The sequence below is a fragment of the Moschus berezovskii genome, chromosome 6, assembly GCF_049115385.1.
Source record: "Moschus berezovskii isolate FMDL1 chromosome 6, NW_MosBer_1.0, whole genome shotgun sequence".
NCBI lineage: Eukaryota > Metazoa > Chordata > Mammalia > Artiodactyla > Moschidae > Moschus > Moschus berezovskii.
The window spans coordinates 47,403,371-47,424,632 of NC_142465.1; the positions used below are offsets into that span (position 1 = coordinate 47,403,371).

Genomic DNA, 21,262 nt, shown 5'->3' on the forward strand with positions numbered 1-21,262 from the left:
ATATGAAAGTGAAGTGAAAGTTGTTCAGTCATGTCCATCTCTTTATGACCCCATGGACTGTATAGCCCATGGAATTCTCTAGGCTGGACTGGAGTGGGTAGCCTTTCCCTTCTCCAGGGGGTCTTCCCAATCCAGGGATTGAACCCAGGTCTCCCACATTGCAGGCAGATTCTTTACCAGCTGAGTCACAAGGGAAGCCCAAGAATACTGGAGTGGGTAGCCTATCCTTTCTCCAGGGGATCTTCCCGACCCAGGAATTGAACTGGGGTCTCCTGCATTGCAGGCAGACTATTTACCAAGCTGAGCTATCAAGGAAGCCTGCTGCTGCTAAGTCACTTCAGTCGTGTCCAACTCTGTGCGACCCCATAGACGGCAGCCCACCAGGCTCCCCGTGCCTGGGATTCTCCAGGCAAGAACACTGGAGTGGGCTGCCATTTCCTTCTCCAATGTGTGAAAGTGAAAGTGAAGTCGCTCAGTCATGTCTGACTCATAGCGACCCCATGGACTGCAGCCTACCAGGCTCCGCCGTCCATGGGATTTTCTAGGCAAGAGTACTGGAGTGGCTTGCCATTGCCTTCTCCATCAGGGAAGCCTACCTTGGGATTAATATGAAATGTGCTTTTTCAATTGGTGAGAAACCCAGTCTTTAGAACTATGAATATTTCCTTTATAGTGTTTTCTAAATTTGTCACTTTTCAGATTTCCCCTACCACCTCCACCATTTTCATTCCTAAATAAATCCAGTCTCATTTTTACTTCTCTCTGCTGTGTCCCACTCTTAACAAACTTGCTAGAATAAACATCATCCCAAATAAACATGAGAAGACTTCCCTGGTGGCTCAGACGGTAAAGCGTCTTGCTTACAATGCGGGAGACCTGGGTTCGATCCCTGGGTTGGGAAGATACTCTGGAGAAGGAAAGGGCAATCCACTCCAGTACTCTTGCCTGGAAAATCCCATGGACAGAGAAGCGTGGTGGGCTACAGTCCACAGGGTCGCAAAGAGTCAGACAGGACTGAGCGACTTCACTTTCACTTTCAAATAAACATAATTAAATTCACAGAATCATAGAATTAGACCTTGAGAGAACACATATGGCCATTTCAAAGATACAGAGAGTAAGGCCCATAGAAATTAAGTGATTTCATCAAGGTGACAAAGCAAGTGAAGTATCAAGCAGTAACCCACTCCAGTACTCTTGCCTGGAAAGTCCCATTGAAAGTCTCAGTGAAGACTGAGCAACTTCACTTTCTCTTTTCACTCTCATGCATTGGAGAAGGAAATGGCAACCCACTCCAGTGTTCTTGCTTGGAGAATCCCAGGGACGGGGGAGCTTAGTGGGCTGCCGTCTATGGGGTCGCACAGAGTTGGACACGACTGAAGCGACTTAGCAGCAGCAGCAACAGCATCTAGACATCTTATTCCTAGTCTATTTCCCTTTGCAGTGAAGCACACCGCCTCTCATTATAGCAAATGTCAGGTGTGGTATAAAAAGCTTTGTTACAAGATTGAGTTTGAATCCCAAAGCCAGCATTTAAAATGTGTGTGTGACCTTGGGTGATTTAGTCTCTGCGAAATTCAGTCTGTCTTTATCTAGCATCAGCCTCTGAGACTCAGATTCTTCATATCCTACATGAATATAGAGAAAGAAAAAAGGAAGAAAGAAAGAAAGGAGGGAAGAAGAAGAAAGGAAAAGAAAACAAAAGAAAAAGGAAAAAATTGGGTATAGTCCTCATCTTATAAGCTTGAAATAAGAATAAAATTTTAAAACGAAAGAAAATACATGGAAGTTATCACAGAGTAGACACTAAACAAATATACTTTGAATGCAGAATGAAAATGTATTTTATCACTGAACCATGACTGTAACAACCACCTCCAGCTGGTCTCCCTGCATTTAGTGTTGTTTTCTTCCCTGCTGTCTCCACCACCAAGCCCAACACATACACACACACACATGTACGCACATGCCTCCTCACCTGCACATTCACACACACACACACGCACACGTGCACACACACAGTGTTTTCTTTCTTGCCACCAGAGTAATCATTCTAAAAGCGAGTCCGGCCATGCCCTCCTAACGTCCTGATTCTCCTTTGGCTTCCTAAATCCTGCGGAATCAAGTCTGAATTTCTTACTGTGATATATGGTTCTTTGTGTACAGAGCTTTATTATTGTTGAACAACACTCTCTTGGTTTACGTTTCAGCAAATCCAAACTTAATAGGCACCAGGACACCACACACCATTTCTTCTCTCCATGGGCTTGTATGTATGTTGATACGTCTACACACCTTTCATGTTTAAAGATCAGTGTACTGTATAGTGAAGCCTTCCCCTGTGCCTCCACAGGCATGGCTACTGGCTTTCTGTTCTCATTGAGTTTAGTACAAAGACGTATCCCCTGTTGGCCTTCAGGGCCATCTCTACACTGTTGTTCCTTGACAGCATGTGCCAATTCATTTCATGTGTGTACTCAGTGCCTTCATTCAAGGCCTGGCATACAGTGGGTGTAAAAATAGCCAAGAACTGGGCTAGGTGGTGTCCAAAGTCAGAAAAATGCATAAGCGAACAAACACACAAATAAGATATGACTTTTGCTTTCGGTGAGTTCTATTCACAACAGGGCGACCAGAGACAAGCAGATAAGGAGAATACAGGGCTACGAAAACATAACCGTACTGTGCTATGGGTGTTTTGAGAAAGAAGAGGACACTTCATAATTCAGAGAGACCAGGACCAGGAGAAGGAGTCAACATGAGCTCAAATACCCAGACCCCACCCCAGCCCTCACACGTGACCCTGAAGAGGCTCCCTTTTCTACATCAAACCAAACTCCATGCCCATAGTCCAGGCCCCTCACAGACTGACTTGTATACATTTTGCTCGGAACAACTCATCTCTAAAATTTAAAATAGACCATTAGATTAATTTATACCGCTACCCACACTGGGTTGGGAAGATCCCCTAGAGTAGGACATGGCATCCTGCTCCAGAGTTCTTGCCTGGAGAATCCCATGGACAGAGGAGCCTGGCGGGCTACAGTCCAAGAGGTTGCAAAGAGTCAGACTCAACTGAGCACGCGCGCGTGCGCACACACACACACACACACACACACACACACACACCTGTAAGCTTTCAGTGAATAAGTGTTTCTTCCTGGTGCCTTATTCTGCATTTAAATGACATTCTGAAGGCTTTAGGAATATGGCAGCTTAGTGAGTCATCTAGATTTGTGAACCAAGGGAAGCTCACCATACCAAAAATTAGTTAAAATCAAATATTTGAGGTGCAGCACACCTCAGCCTGGTGAAGGCAAGCAGTCTAGCCTGAATTCCTGTCACAGAACTGTTAGCTGTCAGTAGACCTCAAGCCTGTACTGCATTTGAATAATGAAAGAGTATTTGATGATCAAAATATGATATTGTCTGAAAGAATTGTGGGAGTCTGGGGCGGGAGGAGAAGGGGACGACAGAGAATGAGATGGCTGGATGGCATCACCGACTCAATGGACATGAGTTTGAGTGAACTCCTGGAGTTGGTGATGGACAGGGAGGCCTGGCGTGCTGTGATTCATGGGGTCGCAAAGAGTCAGTCATGACTGAGCGACTGAACCTAACTGAACAATCTAGGAAATCTAGAATATGGGAATTTTTATATTACAGAAGATTAGGATGTGTTTTAATTGGATAGAAGGAACATTTCGTCAAGGACTGGTGGATTGTTTGCAGCCTTTTCTTCTGGCATTTCTAGAATGGGCCCATTGATACCCTCTGACCAGAAGCTCTAACTGCGGCCAGGAGAGAGCCATCTTCAGTGTTCATAGGGCCTTGCTGGGAGCTTCAGACACCAACAGTCCAAGAGGCTCTGCAAGAGCATTTGTTGATAGTTCTTTAAGCTGATAGGTATTCTTCAAATTCCCCCACTTCTTTATTCATCGTTGTGGTTCATGTATAATAAACAGCTTAAGTCTCAACCCATTCTTTCATGTTTCTAATCCCCAAATTATAGCCCTGTTATGGTAACGTGGTTATTACCAGAACAATAAAACAAGGAACACTGGTATTTGGGGTTTTCATCCCTTACATGGATTACAGAGCATGATGAATGCTGTCTTGAAGCATCCGTTTCTACACTTTTATTAATTACTTCCAGGGAAGGGTGTGTTTTTTTGTTGTTGCCATTTATTTATTTGTTTGATTTTATTTAAATCAGAAACGACCCTTGGGAAACATAGACAAATACCAAACAGAATTCCTTTTACTTATTCATCTGTGTTTATTTCGAATTTAAGTTTCTTGAGCGACAAAGACGTTTTTTCTTTTATATATTTTCATATGATACTTAGAACATTGTAGGACCTCAAGTATTGTTTAAAGATGCTCATAAAGATTGAAAACTAGACTTCCTCTTGCCTAATAAGTTAAATCTCAGGGAAATAAAATTAAATTCATTATTTTAGTTTCTATTTTTAAATGCCTTTATAAAATTAATTAAATGTCTATTGAAGCAGTACATTCTGTATTGATAGTGAAAAAATGATTTAAGATTTTGTTGTTGTTCAATTGCAAATTACCCTAGTTTCACAGGTTTTATATTTCAAAGGAGGATGTTACCTTTTTTAAATAAAAGGTCAAGGTAATGACTGATACCTTCTTGGAATGTTTACAAAGAGAAAATAATCATACCAAATAAATATAAAACCTCATTCATGAGTTTGGTGATTGTTCCTTGAAACATTAGCCAGTTGTCTAAACAGTTATATAGTCCTAGCCATACAGTGACGAGAAGGAATACAATCAGTGTTAACATGGGTCAGATCATGCATACCAAATCGTTTACCTTGTGCATGATACGGTGGAAGTTTGGCATTTATCTAACAAAACCATATTATTATATGATCAGTTCAGTTCAGTCGCTTAGCCATTTCTAATTCTTTGTGACCCCATGGACTGCAGCATGCCAGGCTTCCCTGTCCATCACCAACTCCCAGAGCTTGCTCAAACTCATGTCCATCAAGTTGGTGATGCCATCCAACCATCTCATCTTCTGTCATCCCCTTCTCCTCCTGCCTTCAGTCTTTCCCAGTTGGAGTTTTTCCTAATGAGTCAGTTCTTCACATTAGATGGCCAAAATATTCAGCTTCAGCTTTAGCATCAGTCCTTCCAATGAATATTCAGGACTGATTTCCTTTAGGATTAACTGGTTTGATCTCCTTGCAGTCCAAGGGACTCTCAAGAGTATTCTCCAACAACACAATTCAAAAGCATCAATTCTTCAGTGCTCAGCTTTCTTTATGGTCCAACTCTCACATCCATACATGACCACTGGAAAAACCATAGCCTTGACTAGATGGACCTTTGTTGGCAAAGTAATGTCTCTGCTTTTTAATATGCTATCTAGGTTGGTCATAGCTTTTCTTCCAAGGAGCAAGCATCTTTTAATTTCATGGCTGCAGTCACCATCTGCAGTGATTTTGGAGCCCCCCAAAATAAAGTCTGTCACTGTTTCCATTGTTTCCCCATTTTTTTGCCAGGAAGTGATGAAGTGTTATATGACACATCTCATTAATCTGCCTAAGTCAATTAATTAACCAGCTAATTTGTAACATTTCCATTTTATTCTTACTCTGTGTGCTTCACTTTTCTGAAAAGATATACCTCTTAAAGTCTCTGTATTATCTCTCCTAGCAATGGAAATATTTCCCAGTATTTGGGGTCAGAATTGGTTTTTTCTTTAAAAAAAATGAAATTATAATGCATCAAATTATTAAACAGGATGTAGAGAAGTCATTGCTGTCAGTATAGGAAACCACCCACTTTTTAAATAATCAAAACAAAACCCAGCAGCTTCTTCTACTGCCACAGAGTTAAAAGGAAAGTGATATGGTTGTGAAATAAGATGTAAAGATAATACAGTACATTGGTGTGACCTGGCCATGGAGCCGCTGAATCATTGAACCCTCAGGCCCCTGTCAAAATGTAAAAGGCATCACGGTAACCTTATACAAAGGTTAGACTGGAGACTTTGTGAATTACAATCTTGTGATTTGTGGGATCTTAACTACAAACTTTTTCATTTACTACCCTGCCCTTATCAAGGCTTTTAGATCTCTGTACAAATATAGTAGTGCTCAGTAGGACCAGCATGACTCAAAGGAAATCTGTTTACCAAGAAAGTGCAGTGACTAAGTTCTAGGAGTTCAAAACATGTGTCTCTCTAACTAGGGGTAGGGGGATGGGAGGTGGGAAGTTCATTCCTCCATCATTACTGCTTTGGTTAAAAGAGAAATCATAACTGATTTGTCTTAAGCAGAAAAGAACATGTTGATGTTCCAGGAGGTGTCAAACTATAGCAGGAAAAAGATGAACCAAATCAGGTTAGGAACACAAAATCTCTTTCCACCCACCTAACCACTCCTTTTTAATCCAAATTTTATATGAACTAAAGCTCAGATCCTCACACTTAAATTTGACAAGTTTATGCTGCCTACTTGAAGGCTTAAGTGCTTTGCTTTTATAGCAAGCAATAGATGCTATTTAGTTGCCTGCAAAAAAAAAAATGCTCATTTCCATATTTATACTTGATTTCTACAAGAGTTTTCTATTAGTTTCTAGCTATGTTTACAAAGACATTGGAATAAAATATGGTTTGGCTAAGACAAGTTGTCACTGGAACCCAAGATTTCCTTTTTAGGAGGACATATGAGTTTCTGCTTATTTAACAAGCAAGCATTTTCAGATTCTCCATCAACTTACCACTCATATATTTTAAAAACATTCATTAATCATTTCTTGCATCTATAAATTTGTCTCTGTCTTAAAGAAGACAAGGTATTACAATGAATTTAAGTGTATTTTACAAGCAAAAGAAAGGGAAATTCAGCTACTTCAAACAATAGAGGTCTTCCTCACATAGTTATAACCACAATTGAACTCAAAGATCCTTTCTGTTCTGTTTTGTTCAACTCACCACCAAGACTCACTTGAGTTTCAGGATAGAAGCTTTTCTTAAAATATTTTTCAAAAGGCAAGTGTTTCTTTTTGTCTAATTTACAAGGATGGAATGCATTTTTTAAGTCTTGAAAAATAATTAACAATGATTTCAAAATTCAGACACCTACAAGAACAGGTTTTGCTGAAGACTTTTTTTTTGAGACAATCACTATTTATTTCTCAGGATGCTATAGGTTGACTAGGATCAGCTGGGTGATTCTTCTCCACATAGTATAGGCTGAAGTCATCCCAGTGGTTACACTAAGTTGGGAATTCCTCTGCCTCTGGAATGCTCAGGAGGACCTCTCTTTCTCCAGAGCCACTCCCTTTGTGGTCTTTCATCATCACTGTCCTGTTGTTCGGGGCTTTCTTAATCACTGGAGACAGCTCAACTAAAGGGAAGAAAAATCAGACTTCAACAAAATGTAATTTTAGATGAGTGGGAGCATTCAACTTGATTTAGCCTTATATGTTTTTCCTATTTGTGGACCATTTGGTTTCCAGCTAAATTTTCTTTAACCTAAATCTGTAAATTTCACTGAATTACAAAGCTTATATAAACTTATATAAAATTATAATTTATATAAATTATAAAACTCCATTTCATTATAAGATGTGATTTTAGTAGATGTGTTTTTTAAAAGAATAGGTAAAATTAAACTAAATCACTCATTGACATTTTATTCATGCTATTTCTCTACCCTTTCAACCCCTCAAATAGTAAGCTAATAAACAAACAAATAAATAAAACTATTTTCCTTTTATTACCTACCAAATAATTTTAGATATTTTGATGCTTCCTATTGATTTCAGTAAAATATAAAGTCCTAACAATTTATATGGCTAAAGTGGTACAGTCATCAGATTTTGACAAAATAGACTGGATTTTTTTTAAAAAAGATTTCATTAAATAAAAAGGAAGGAAATGATCTCGACATTGTTGCTCTGTTTATTAATGCATCATGAGACTGCACCTGTTTCACTTTTGTTTAAAAGTTGAGAGCAGTATTACAGCACATAAATCAGGGTGTTGGTGTTGTGGGAGGAGTCTGAAAACAGAGTAAGGAAAGCTTCAGTTTCCTCAACACAGAAAAGAGCAGAACTCTCTCACCTACGAACCAGGTAGTTTCTGAGAGAGAACTGGAGGGACATTAACAAAGGCTGGCGCCCAGTACCCCGTGTCGGGCATACTTGCTCCTATACAGGAGATAAAATAGTCTAATGTATGAGAACAGCAATCCGATGTCTCAGATCAGTTTGAGAAGCAGCTCTGGCAGCGGGGGATGTAGGTGTGTTCTACTACACTGGATGGAATCAAGCTAAAAATATGTTTAGTGTCTGATAAGAACGCCAGTCTCCTTAAGCTCTCATTTAACGTCGGACTTTCTGTTTTGCTTTCAAAGAAAAACGTTTTACAAGGGCAGCATGAAGCGGACAAAATCTGGAGCAAAGAAGGATTTTATGCTGTTGTCATTTTTCTCAGCATCTTTGTTATTATAGTAACGTGTTTGATGGTAAGTTTGTTTCTTTATATATTTTATCTTTTACTGAGCCCACCATTTGATATTATTGGATACATTGCCATTAAAAAGAATGTTGGAAAGACTGGGAACAGAAGCAAGGCTCTGATCCTGCTAGGTTGGGAATATTTCACATCTAACAGCAGAGTGAAAGCTAAAGGAAAACCTATGGAATTATGGATTCCGACCTGCAGAATAAGGCTATAATTGCACTGAGGCTTTTAGTAACTTGATCAACCCTGAGAATGAAACTTCAGAAACTGATTTACCGAGGTCACTGAAACCCTCAAAGTCGTTTAAATCTCATGGGTGCACTTTGGGCTTACTTTATTTCTTCTTTTATATCATCTTTATGCAACTTGGGAAAAAATTTTAAAAGAAATATATCTTAGGGGTAAGTTTACTTCTTAATGAGTAAAAAATAAGGTTTTCTTATTTTTAATGGGCCTTGAAAGCACTCTATGAAATTCCAGGCATGAAAAGGAGATGACTATAGGCTAAAAGGCTAAACAATCCATAATCAACTAATTCTTAGGTGAAAGAATAATTTAAAGTATAAAAGCATATACTTCAAATAACTCTGTAAATGACAAGTTATAGATGTGAAGCCTTTAAGAGTATATTTCAAATTTTAAAAAATAGAACTCCAAATAAACTTAAACACACTAAAATAGGCAGTGCTTCTTGGTGTTGAATGAATTAACAGTTACCTTTCCAATAGAATGATAAAATATTCTATTCTTTTGAAAATTCTGTAATATAACTTAAAATATTTGAAGTTTATGAATGGCTTTTAATATATTTTTTTCCTGTGTGCTATGTTCTTCTTAATTTTGCACATTTGTAAAAGCATTCCCTCCTTAGTTTTTAAATGCCCCCTGCAAAAGACATCACTCCAAGTATGCTTGCAGTAGTCAACAGTGTTGCTGAGTGTCTTAAATGGGTTTTGTTCATTTGTGCTCCTTGTCCTGGGAAGGGGTTTATATAAGAAAGATTAGGGCTCAGTTTGGAAAGATAGAGGCTGAGTGGGTCTAAACTTGAAGGATATAAAACAATTAAGGCCTTAAATAGGCTAAAGATTGGCATATTTCCTAGAATCTAAACTTTAGGAAGTAGCAAGTTTCCAGTCACCCTAGAGTTCCCATCATCATGAATTCAGAGGCATCTCCTATGGATCAGGCATTCAGAAAGAAGATTTCTAAAAATTGTGACATGACCAACAAAAGAATAATTTAAGAGTAAGAACGCAGATTTTTACAGCTAAATAGTGGAGGTTAAGGGTAAAAATTTTAATGAAATTTGGAGGTTTTATGGAAATTTTGACAGACACCTCTGGACATTTTTTAGGTAGTATAGGATATGGTTTCTTGTTATGGTTAATTGTGTTTTAAAATATGTGGTTCTTTTTTTCTTTTTTTAATAGAGTAAATCTCAAGTGTTGTCCTCTATCTTATAAGTCACAGTTACAGTATTTTTCTGCTCGGAACATTGGAAGGAAGAGGAAAATAGAAAAGGATACAGAGAGATTCAAGTGGACATTGTATCATGTCTGACTCTTTGTGACCCTATGGACTGTAGCCCTGGTAGCTCAGTTGGTAAAGAATCCACCTGCAATGTAGGAGACCCCAGTTCAATTCCTGGGTCAGGAAGAACCCCTGGAGAAGGGATTGGCTACCCACTCCAGTATTCTTGGGCTTCCCTTGTGTCTCAGCTGGTAAAGAATCTGCCTGCAATGCAGGAGACCTGGGTTTGATTCCTGGGTTGGGAAGATCCCCCTGGAGAAGGGAAAGGCTACCCACTCCAGTATTCTGGCCAGAATTCTGTGGACTGTATAGTCCTTGGGGTCACGAAGAGTTGGACACAACTGAGTGACTCACTTCACTTCACTTCGGACTGTCGCCCATCAGGTTCCTCTGTCCATGGGATTTTTAAGGCAAGAATACTGGAGTGGGTTGCCATTTCCTTCTCCAGGATCTTCCCTACCCAGGGATCGAACCCGCATCTCCTGCACTGGCAGGCGGATTCTTTATCACTGTGCCATCTGGGAAGCCTCCTTGTTCCGGAAGTAAATACTTAAGATCCAGAAGAGCAAAGGCAAGGATGAAAGGAAGAAAGTGGGAAAGCAGATTCCTGAGCAGCTCATGAGCACTAGAGGGCTGAGGGAGTCAGATCAGAGGTTGCTATTAACGTGTTAGATATGCTCCAAATTCTGTATCTCTAGCTCAGGGTGGATCTTCATGTATCCAACATGATTGGATAAATTCCCACCCTACATATTGGTCAACCTGTAGTCACCACACACTAAACTGCCTGGGGCCAAGGAACAGCTGACCCTTCTTTTCCCAATAGCTGCAAAGCGTCCATGTAAAATTCAAAAATCTAAGTCTGCTCCACGTTGCTAGAAGAAACCAAGAATGAAATGTTTCAAAAGTGTGTAGGTGATTGCTCCCTTCCGGGCTGGTAGGTAGATTCATCAATTCATTCAATCCAGGAATTCCTGCAGTGGGTTCTCTGTGAGCCTGTTGTTGGCCCTTGGGCAAAGGAAGGAACAAGACTGATAGGGTCCCTGTGCTCAGGGTGCCTATTCTCCAGAAGAAGATAGAGACAATAATTAAGTTGTTTTTTTAAAAATCAAATAGTGTTCATATCCTATGATTCCTAGTATATGACATTCTGGCAGAGGCAAAACTATAGAGACAGTAGAAAGATCAGTGGTTGTCAGAAGTTGTGGGGGAGAGATGAGTAGTTAAGACTTTTAGGGCAGTGAAACTTTTCTGTGTGATACTGTGTGATACATGACATTATGGATTTGTCAAAACCCATGGAACGTACAGCATCAAGAGTGAGTGAGCCCTAATCTATGTTCTAGGCTTCAGTTAATGATAACACATCAGTGTTGACTTAATTAGTAACAAGTGTGCCACACGAATGCAAGATGTTAGTAATAAAGGAAGTTGTTGAGGGAGTTGGGGGAGGGGGCAATACGAGAGCTTTGCTCTCTGCTCAATTTCTAATAAACCTAACACTGCTCCTAAAAAAATAAAATTTGCTTATTTTGTAAAGAATCAAAAGCATTAAGTGCCATGAAGAACTCACAGTGAGATAATAGTGAGAGAATGGAGCAGAGCAATCAAAGACAACTGAGATATCTGAAAAAGTAGGAACAGGGCCTCCCCGGCAAAGGATGTGACAGGTGGAGCATGGAATGGAGCAGTTGAAGCTGAGGCAGGAGTCCTCTCTGGCTTCCAGGAGAAGGGCAGAAGCTGTTTCAGACAGAGCTTTGATGTGATCTGACTTGTGAATTTAAAAGATCAGAGTCTCTGCTGGTGGAGAGTGATTGGGGATAGAACTTGGGGTGAAGTGTTGGAGCAGCTATTGTATTAGCCTGATGAGAAATATGATGGTGGCCCTGAGTTAGGGGGTGGGGGTGGAGATGGAGAAGAGTGAAGGATTAGGATTTATTTGTAGGTGGAATTGAAAAGACTTGCTGTGTACTGATTCTCTGGGAGGAAGAAAGAGAAAAATGAAAGATGACTCCCAGGTTATTTGACTGACAATCTGGATGGTTGTGTTTCCATTTCCTGGGAGAGGAATCCATTCAAGATGGGGAGTAGTGAGACAGAAGAAACACTTTAGATTTGTATTCCAAAAATGTTTGAATAAATGAAAGAAAGTAGTAGAATGATATGTTTCAAAGAGGATCTTCCATTTTAACGTGAAAGGGTCACTTTAAAAAATAGCAGGGGAATCAGCAGTATAGAAAGGAATTAATATTGATAGAAAAATAACTACTACCTGTTACACAGGAATGAGATAAAGTTAAGTTTATCTGATACAACTTAACCACTGACAAGTTCACATGTAGGACTGGTCAAATGTGATTCTCTAAAATAAGCTTATCTTTGTACATGTTCAAGTGTTTTTGATAATGATCTTGATTTAAAGTAAGTTTCTTCCTTGGATCTCTCCGTAATAGTTACACTATCAGTCTTGTGACTTTCAAATAAATATATTCTGGTTTCTGTTTCCCATAATTTTCTTGATTCCACGGCAAAGGAAAAGATATAACTCAGAAATTTCCCTCTGGCATTAATTATATTTATGAAAGATCAAATGCCATTATTTGTGTCCAAACCTTCCTCATATCATAGAAATGAAAAGCATGTGGTTTTATTATGAAATTATATAGGAAAATTGCTGTCACGGAGGATTACATGCTCTGTAACAATAACATAAGGCTTGGCAAAATTTTTGAAATATGGCATATTGTTTACTTTCCTTAAAAAAAAAAATGTATGTTGCCAGGCATAAAATTAGACCTGCATGACATTTTCAAATGTGTGACTTATATAGCACCTCTCAAATGTGAATGCAGAGTGGGTGGCGCAGCAAATAGACAAATACAATTTTCCAAGGGAAAATGTGTGGGCAACTTCCAATCCATTCAGCCTGTTTTAGGTGGAGGAATGTATTACTGAGAAGAATTAGTTCTTAAACTGGAATAAATAATAGAAAGAATGCGGCTTATCACCTGCATTACACCTCCAGTACACTTAGAAGTTTATTAACAAGTGCAGAAGTATTTATGGAATTAGGTAGAGCTGTCTACAGACCAGATTGCTACTGGAAAGCAATTTTATTTTATTTGTTCTTGGCTGTGCTGGATCTTCCTGGCTGCAGAAAGGCTTTCTCTAGTTGTGGCGAGCTAGGGCTACTCTTCATTTTGGTGCACTGGCTTCTCATTGCAATGGCTTCTCTTGTTGCAGAGCACAGGTGCTGGGTGCTCGGGCTTCAGTAGTTGCAGTACATATGCTCAGTAGTTGTGGCACGCAGACTTAGCAGCTCTGCAGCATGTGGGATCTTCCCGGACCAGAGACTGAACCCATGTCCCCTGTGCTGGCAGGTGGACTCCTGTCCACTGCACCACCTGGGAAGTCCTGGAAAGCAATTTTAGAAAGCACATAAAAAGTAGATGTGTGGGTCAATAAAATCTCTGCCTTGTTAGCCTATAGAAGGGCCGTCAATGCGCCATTCAAGACGCTTGTCTAGTCATAGTAGTAGACAAAGCAAAGTCTCTGTTGGACTGAGCATCACAAAGAAAATACGTGTCAAAGGCGAACATACATAGCCACACCTTTCTAATATGTTATACGTGATTCTTAGTGGTTCAGGAAATGGGACTAGATTCCAAGCTGGAATGCTTTGGTTACAGAACCATTTTCCAAAGTAGACATACCTCTAAACTAATTTTCTGGGTTTTTTTTTCTGTATTAATAGAAACCATTCAGCTCAAAATACAACCCTTTCAATAATAACAAAAATAATACAACAACTATAATAACTAGTTTCTTCCAGGCAGTACTAAATGTACTGCCTGGGACTAAACAATATATTTTTAACACACTTCATTGACATACAAAAAGCTGTATATGTTTAATGTAAACGATTTGATGAGTTTGGAGATAAGCATATACCCATGAAACCATCACCATAATCTATGTCATAAATATATCTATCAGCTCCAGTACTTTCTCTTTTCCTCTTTATTTATTATTATTTTGTGTTGTGATAAGCACACTTAATACAGTATCTGTCCTCTTAGCCAATTTTTAAGTATACAATACAATAATTTATTAATTATAGACTTTATGTATAAACACAATGTATTTCAGTTTCCTAATTTTACTGACAAGGAAACCAAGATTCAAAGAAGATAAGTGACTTGACCAAGAACAAGCAGTATGTGGGTATATGTGTGTGGGTGTCTGAGAGGAGAGGTTGGAATTCAAATTCAAGTCTATCTGGATTAAAAGTCTGGGTTCTTTCCTTGATTTTATATGTAAAGGGGTCACACTGTAGTTTCTTCCAATCCTGTCACTCTGTCTTGTGAATATCTATTTCTGGCCACACAGGAGTCTAGAAATCAATGACAGTGTCTGTGTTAATTAGAGACATTCAACTCAGGCAGACGTAGTAAGTGCGTACTACCATACCTGTTGTCGACACAGCTCTATTTTTACACCTAGTATCTAGTACCGGACATCGTTTTTACACATCTGTCTCTTCTGGAAGCCTGTGAATCCCCAGAAGTGAGGATTGTGTGCTATCTTTGCACCCACAGTGTTGCTCCTGCAATGTAGTAACAATTGATTCACATTTTATTCAGCTAAAAGAAATGAATGAACTGTTTCAGGACTAACGGTAAACTACTGCAAAGGAGAAATGCTATGACTGTTAGTTGGTGGCATTCTCTTGAGATCTGAACATATTTTAATCCAAACAGATGTTTTGTGTGTTAGTCACCTATGTGTTTTTTATTGAAATATATTTGATGTCTAACATTGCATAGGTTTAAGCTGTACAACTGAATAAGATTTTTAAAATGAAAATTATAAGCTTCAAAATAACTTTATAGGACTATTTTAAGCTTCCTCTCATTTGTTTCTCTGGTTTCTGTGATTCTCTTCCTCCTGTTATTTTTTTTTTCTCCTGCAATAGTTTTGACTTTTACAGATTCTTTCATTCAATATTCCACTCTCTTTCTTTTTTCAAATGATCAAATGAGTGTGTTGATAATCCCAAGATTTAAACAGCAAGTTCTTAAAGGGAAAGTTATATTGACTTGCCATTCCAACAGCAAGCTTTTAGGTGGAGTTTGGAAACAAAGTGCATTCATATAGAGAAACATGCATATGGTATATTCCTGATCTCAATCTGCACAGAAAAAAATTTCTGACAACACTTTTTCAGAGGCTTTGGGAGAGATGGGGAATAAGATCTGTGGGGATTTAGAAGACACTGTAGTGGAGAATGATTATAGGAATATGTCAGGAAGCCTGGATTCTAAACTTCATTTCTAACTTGCCATAAGTCACTCAACTGCTCTGGATTTAAATGTGAAGCGACTTACTATACCAGGTGATTTTTAAGGTCTCTTATACCAGTTTCTCAACAGCAGCACTGCTGACATGCTGGCCTGGATAATTCTATCAGGAATGGGGTCTGTCCTGTTCACTGTAGGGTACTTAGCATTCTCTCTAGATTCTGCCCACTGGAGGCCAGTGGCACCCTGCACATACCCTAGTGCACGTTGTCCATGTGTGCATGCTAAGTTGCTTCAAGTTGTGTCTGACTTTTTGCAACCCCCTTGACTGCAGCCTGCCTGGTCCTCTGTCCATGGGATTCTCCAGGCAAGAATACTGGAGTGGGTTGCCATGCCCTCCTCCAGGGGATCTTTCTGACCCAAGGATTGAACCTGTGTCTCAGGTCTCCTGCATTGGCAGGCAGGTTCTTTACCACTAGCATCATCTGGGAAGGCCCAGTACCATGACCAAAAGAGGTTTCCAGATGTGGCCAAATCTCCCAGGAGGGCAAAATTCCTGCTGGTTGGGAAACACTTCTGTAGAGCTTAATTCCATGACAACTTCTCTATAGGCCAAGTACCAACCTCTCCAATTCTTTTCACATTTTGTCATATAGACCAGCTCTATCTGTTGAATATTTAAACAGTGTCTTAGGAGTATTGTATATTCTCCAGGTTCTGCTTCCCCTAATTAAAGATGTAGAAGTCAGTTTTTACACATACTACATAGATATAGATTTAAAAAGTGACCTCTAACCAGAGATGAAGTAAAGAGAAGATTGTAAAATACGTGGCAAGGTTCACCACCAGGAACATAAGCTCGTGAATGGTATAGAAGGACTTTGAACCAGAGCTAGTTTTCCACTAACACCTACCAGTGGAACTAGGGTAAAGGCTGATATTTTCTTGGCTTTCTCATTTCCATTTTTAAAATATTTATTTATTTATTTGCCTGTTCTGAGTCTTTGTTGCAGCACGTGGGATCTTTAGTTGTGGCATATGAGATCTAGTTCCCTGACCAGAGATTGAACCTGGGCCTCCTGCATTGGGAGCTCAGAGTCTTAGTCACTGGCCCACCAGGGAAGTCCCTCTCATTTCTATGTTTGAAATATGCTTCTCCAAAACTCTAATGTAAACAGGCAAGTGAATGTTTTGATTTTTGTATTATAAATGAAGTGAAGTCACTCAGTCTTGTCTGACTCTTTGCGACCCCACGGATGGTGGAGCCTACCAGGCTCCTCCGTCCATGGGATTTTCCAGGCAAGAGTACTAGAGTGGGTTGCCATTTCCTTCTCCAATATGTATTATAGTTGACTGTGAAAAAGCTTAGAATGTACAATATATGCATTATCCTTGATTAAATAGATTTTTGTAAATATATGTCTCTTTCTTTTCTCATTCAGGAAAATAACTTACTATCAGAAAAATAAAAAGCTGTCTCAACTTAAATTCTAATCTCCTCATCTTTTAGAATTATGTATTTATCTTAATACATACATGTCATCTAATTGATATTGTTCTATTGTGGGTTTTGTTTGTGCAGAATGTTGATAAAGTGCTTTTTGAAGGTTGTAGAAACTGAAAAGAAGAAGCAAGTTGAAAAACATCTCCCCATCCTTAGGCATTATCTTCAGTATTTTCTATCCTACAGAAAGTAACTACATGCCACTTAATGTTGGAATATCTTTTTTTCTTATGCAGTAATATTTGCCACAGGAATATTTAGAACCCATTGTTTCAAAAATTCAAGATTTAGCTTTACCATTCCATAGTCAACTTTTATACCACCAGTATAAAAGTTACCAGGTTATACAAAAGTGAACTGACATAAAAGGCAAGAAGGACTCTTCTTCATTTCCTGGCAGTTCGATTTGTAATATGCATTTCTAGTTATACCTCATCTGTACACAATCCTTTTCCTTAAAAGAACTTTCTTTTTAAATATTTTTATTTATTTATTTGGCTGTACAGAGTCTTTATTGCGGGATGTGGGATCTTTCGTTGCAGCTTGTGAACTCTTAGGTGCAGCATGTGGATCTAGTTGCCTGACTAAGGATGGAACCTAGGTCCCTGGCATTTTGAGTGTGGAGTCTTAGTGACTGGACCACCAGGGAAGTCCCGGAGAGAACCTTCAGTCTACAAAGATGTACTCTTAGATTTGGTGATGTTCAAACCCATTGCTAGAATCACATGAGCATGTGATTTCAGAGTCAATCTTTAAGGATGACGGTGTGGCAAAGAGCATGCACGTAAGGGGTGGGAAGTGATCAGTCCTTTGAAGCAGAGGGGCTTTGAGTTTGGCTCTCCCACAACTAACTGCTGACTTTGGAGCAGTAACATTAGTTAGCTAAACTTCAATTTCTTTCATGTATAATTAGGCCAGAAGGACCTCTATTTTTTTTAATATATAAAACCTGTATATATGTTATTGAACACACTGATAATGTTGGATTTATTAAGAGCTGAACATTGTGCACATATAAATTATCTCATTTAATATTCCCCAAAGCTTTATGGGATGCTATTATAATCCTCATTTTATTAGTGAGTGATGACCCTCAGGTTGGGAGGGGTCAAGAAATGAATGTGCCCAACGACACACAAGATACAACAGAGAGAGAAACATCAGGAATAAAGAGTTTAAGTAAATCTTCCAAATTAATGTTGTGACTTGGGAGTAAAATGTTTGAGTCCCAATTTCTCAGGTTCTGATATCATAGAGGTCTTCTCTAGATGTGAATCTCTACCATAATTTTGTGCAATGAGGCTGGGACGGTGGTGACCTTTTCTTCCTTTTGCCCCAAGCACAGAGGTGGGTGGGACAGCTGAGGTTCCAGACTCCTTAGAGGAGCCTGTAGCCAGAGAAAGAAGGAGGTCCTTCTTTCCTAACCTCTTAACGTCCCAACCTCCATTCCTTCTGTATCCCTAACTAAAAATATATTCATCCATATTTTTTTATTTCTTTGCCCTCCTTCAACTTATTTCTTGTTATTACAATCTGAGATGTTGGAACTAAATAAATTTATTTTTCACTCTACATTTAAATAATTCCAGGGCTCCCTTTCATATTACAATTTCTGTTTCTTCAGTTCTTCATTTGGAGTCATCTCTTTCATGACTCTGAGTAAAGTTTTTTCAGGAAGGGTAGACAGGTAATATATCTTATGAAAACTTGTGTATTTGAGACATTGCTCCTGCTGGCTTTATTCACATGAATATCAGTTTATCTAGGTATGGGATTCATATATCCTCTGTAAAATGCATTTTTCTCAAAGTCATAAAAATTGCTCCATTTTCTTCTCACATTTACTCTTCTTTCAATAGACATACTTAAAAAAAAAAACTAAGTTTTTTTCATTCCATATCCCTAAATTCCATAGAAACAGGATACAGTCTATATTGTTCACGATGGAATACTTTGTACTTCACACAAGGCACTGAAAAATAGTTTTGGATGACGTGCTTCTCTCTTTTATTCTGGTTTATCATTTACCATAACTCTTCTCTGATGTCCATATCCCATCTTTTCTCTTGTTTTCATCTTCATTTGTCTCTCCTTTGCTATAGATTCCAGGCAGACTCTCAGCTTTGTCATACCTACCACTGATTGTATTTTCTGCAACGTCAGTTCTGTTCTTTATTGCTTAAAAGAAGATTTACACCCTGCTGCTGAGCTTTCAGTTCTTTGAATTCTTTTCTTCTTAATCTCAGTCTAATACCTTCTCTTCTTAGATTGTTGTGTTTTTGTTTCATCCTGATTCTTTTTTTTATAATTGAAGTAGAGGAGTTATCATCAAGAAAGGAGAAAAAACTATGAAGCTATTATACTGTACATCTTAAACTTTAAACATATACAATGTTATATGTCAATTATAGCTCAGTAAAACTGAAAAAAACTATATTAAAACATATAAAATATAAAAACTAATGTTTTTAAAAGAAAAAGAAAAAAGGGGGAAAGGGGCTTATAAAAAGGAAAGCCTGAGGACAGGAAGGACAAACCTTGCTCACTTCACAATTTGGTCCACTGGAGTGTCCCAGCAAAGTCAGTCCCATTCTTTTAAGTTTTAAAACTTTCTGAATTGAGTTAGCCACTCCAGAAAGAACTCTGAGAATGAAGGAACATGATACTTTGGCTTTTTTTCAACACACATTAAAAATTTAAAGGAGCAAGAAGTGAAAAAGAAAATTCTGATTGTCCAAATTATTCTTCAACATGTGCCCTAAAATTTAATTTTTTCAAGTATTTACTAGATAGTGAAATTAATATGTGACTAATGCAGATATTTACCTACATTAAGAACTTGTGGCTTATAGCATTGCTATGGTTTAATTAATACTTTATGAGACTTTCTTTTTACACATTGTGGTGGTTGCAGATCTCTGTTTCTATAAATGTCATAAGTCTCTCTATCATGGCTATTCTTTCTATAAGTTTTCCATGTCAGTCATTTTAAATTAGAGCTTACATGTAATCAAACTGACATCTGATACTTTTATAAAATTAGCCATATTTGTGTTTGAGTTCTATTTGAAAAGCCGACTCATGTATATATATGTTTAATATGTTTGTACTCCTTGAGTGCATGTTTGCTCAGTCACTTCAGTCGTGTCTAACACTTTGCAACCCTGTGGACTGTAGTCTGCCAGGTTCCACCTTCCATAGGATTCTCCAGGGAAGAATACTGGTATGGGCTGCCATTTCTTCCTCTAGGGGATCTTTCTGACCCAGGGATTGAACTCAAGTCTTCTGCATTGCAGGTGGATTTTTAAACACTGAGCCAACGGAAAAGCCCTTTGCATTCCATAACTGGAAACAAACTGTATCTCTTTGAGGAAAATCCTCAATAGTATAAAACTGAGAAATCATCCTAGGAAGCTTTGCTCACGTACTTTGGTTTGTCGTCTAAGTTGGGATGGAGATCATATTCTGCTGCTGAACATGAAAAACTGTGACAGAAATTCTTTGTATCTCCTTCCATAGATTCTTTACAGATTAAAAGAAAAATTTCAACTTTCCCTGAGACAAGATAAAGAGAAAAATCAGGAGATCCATCTATCACCCATTGTGTTACAGCCTGCACATTCTGAGGACAAGACAGCTAACAGCATGGTCCAGCCTGAACAGGCTCCAAAGGTCCTAAGTGTGGTTGTGGACCCTCAAGGCCAATACTGTCCTGAGATCAAAGCTACCACCTCTGTCTGCCCTTCTCCTTTCAAAATGAAGCCCATAGGACTTCAGGAGAGGTAAGAACTTTTTCTAGATTCCCCTGAGAGTTAGGAATACTCTAACTGAGAAGGATAGAACTAGAGATGATTGGCATACTGAGTAGAATCGTTCACCACCAAATGAACACTAGGAGGAAGTGGTTTTTCTTGTCCCCTAAAGTTCTAGCTGTGTTATCAATAATCTTTTAATCACATCTGATTTTGATAAGACTTGGGTCTGGTGTAGACCCAAGTCAAGTCTTCTTCAACTACAGGACAGCTTCTATAATCATTTATTGACTGCTTTTGAAGGCCACTGTTCACACATAACACTATCATGTTTAATTGTCATCAAAACTCTGGTAGATAGTATGTATGGGAATAAGAATATTTATTAGATATAGTAGAGTATTTCCCACCAAAGACCACATTCTTGTAGGAAGGTTCAGTTCAGTTCAGTTCAGTCGCTCAGTCGTGTCCGACTCTCCGCGACCCCATGAATCACAGCACGCCAGGCCTCCCTGTCCATCACCAACTCCCGGAGTACACTCAAACTCATGTCCAGAGAGTCGGTGATGCCATCCAGCCATCTCATTCTCCGTCGTCCCCTTCTCCTCCCTCCCCCAACCTTTCCCAGCATCAGAGTCTTTTCCAGTGAGAAAGAGTCTATACCACA

At 38.8% G+C, this 21,262-nt stretch overlaps 1 protein-coding gene across 2 annotated transcripts in view; it reads left to right on the forward strand.

Moving 5' to 3' along the window:
* Positions 1–21,262, forward strand: part of PTPRR (protein tyrosine phosphatase receptor type R) — a 282,539-nt gene that overhangs the window by 155,180 nt on the left and 106,097 nt on the right. For both annotated transcript variants that reach the window (XM_055395488.2, XM_088836978.1), the window contains 2 exons: positions 8,400–8,510; positions 20,363–20,625. In XM_055395488.2, coding sequence (XP_055251463.2) covers positions 8,400–8,510; positions 20,363–20,625 — 374 coding nt within the window. The remainder of the gene's footprint in view (positions 1–8,399; positions 8,511–20,362; positions 20,626–21,262) is intronic.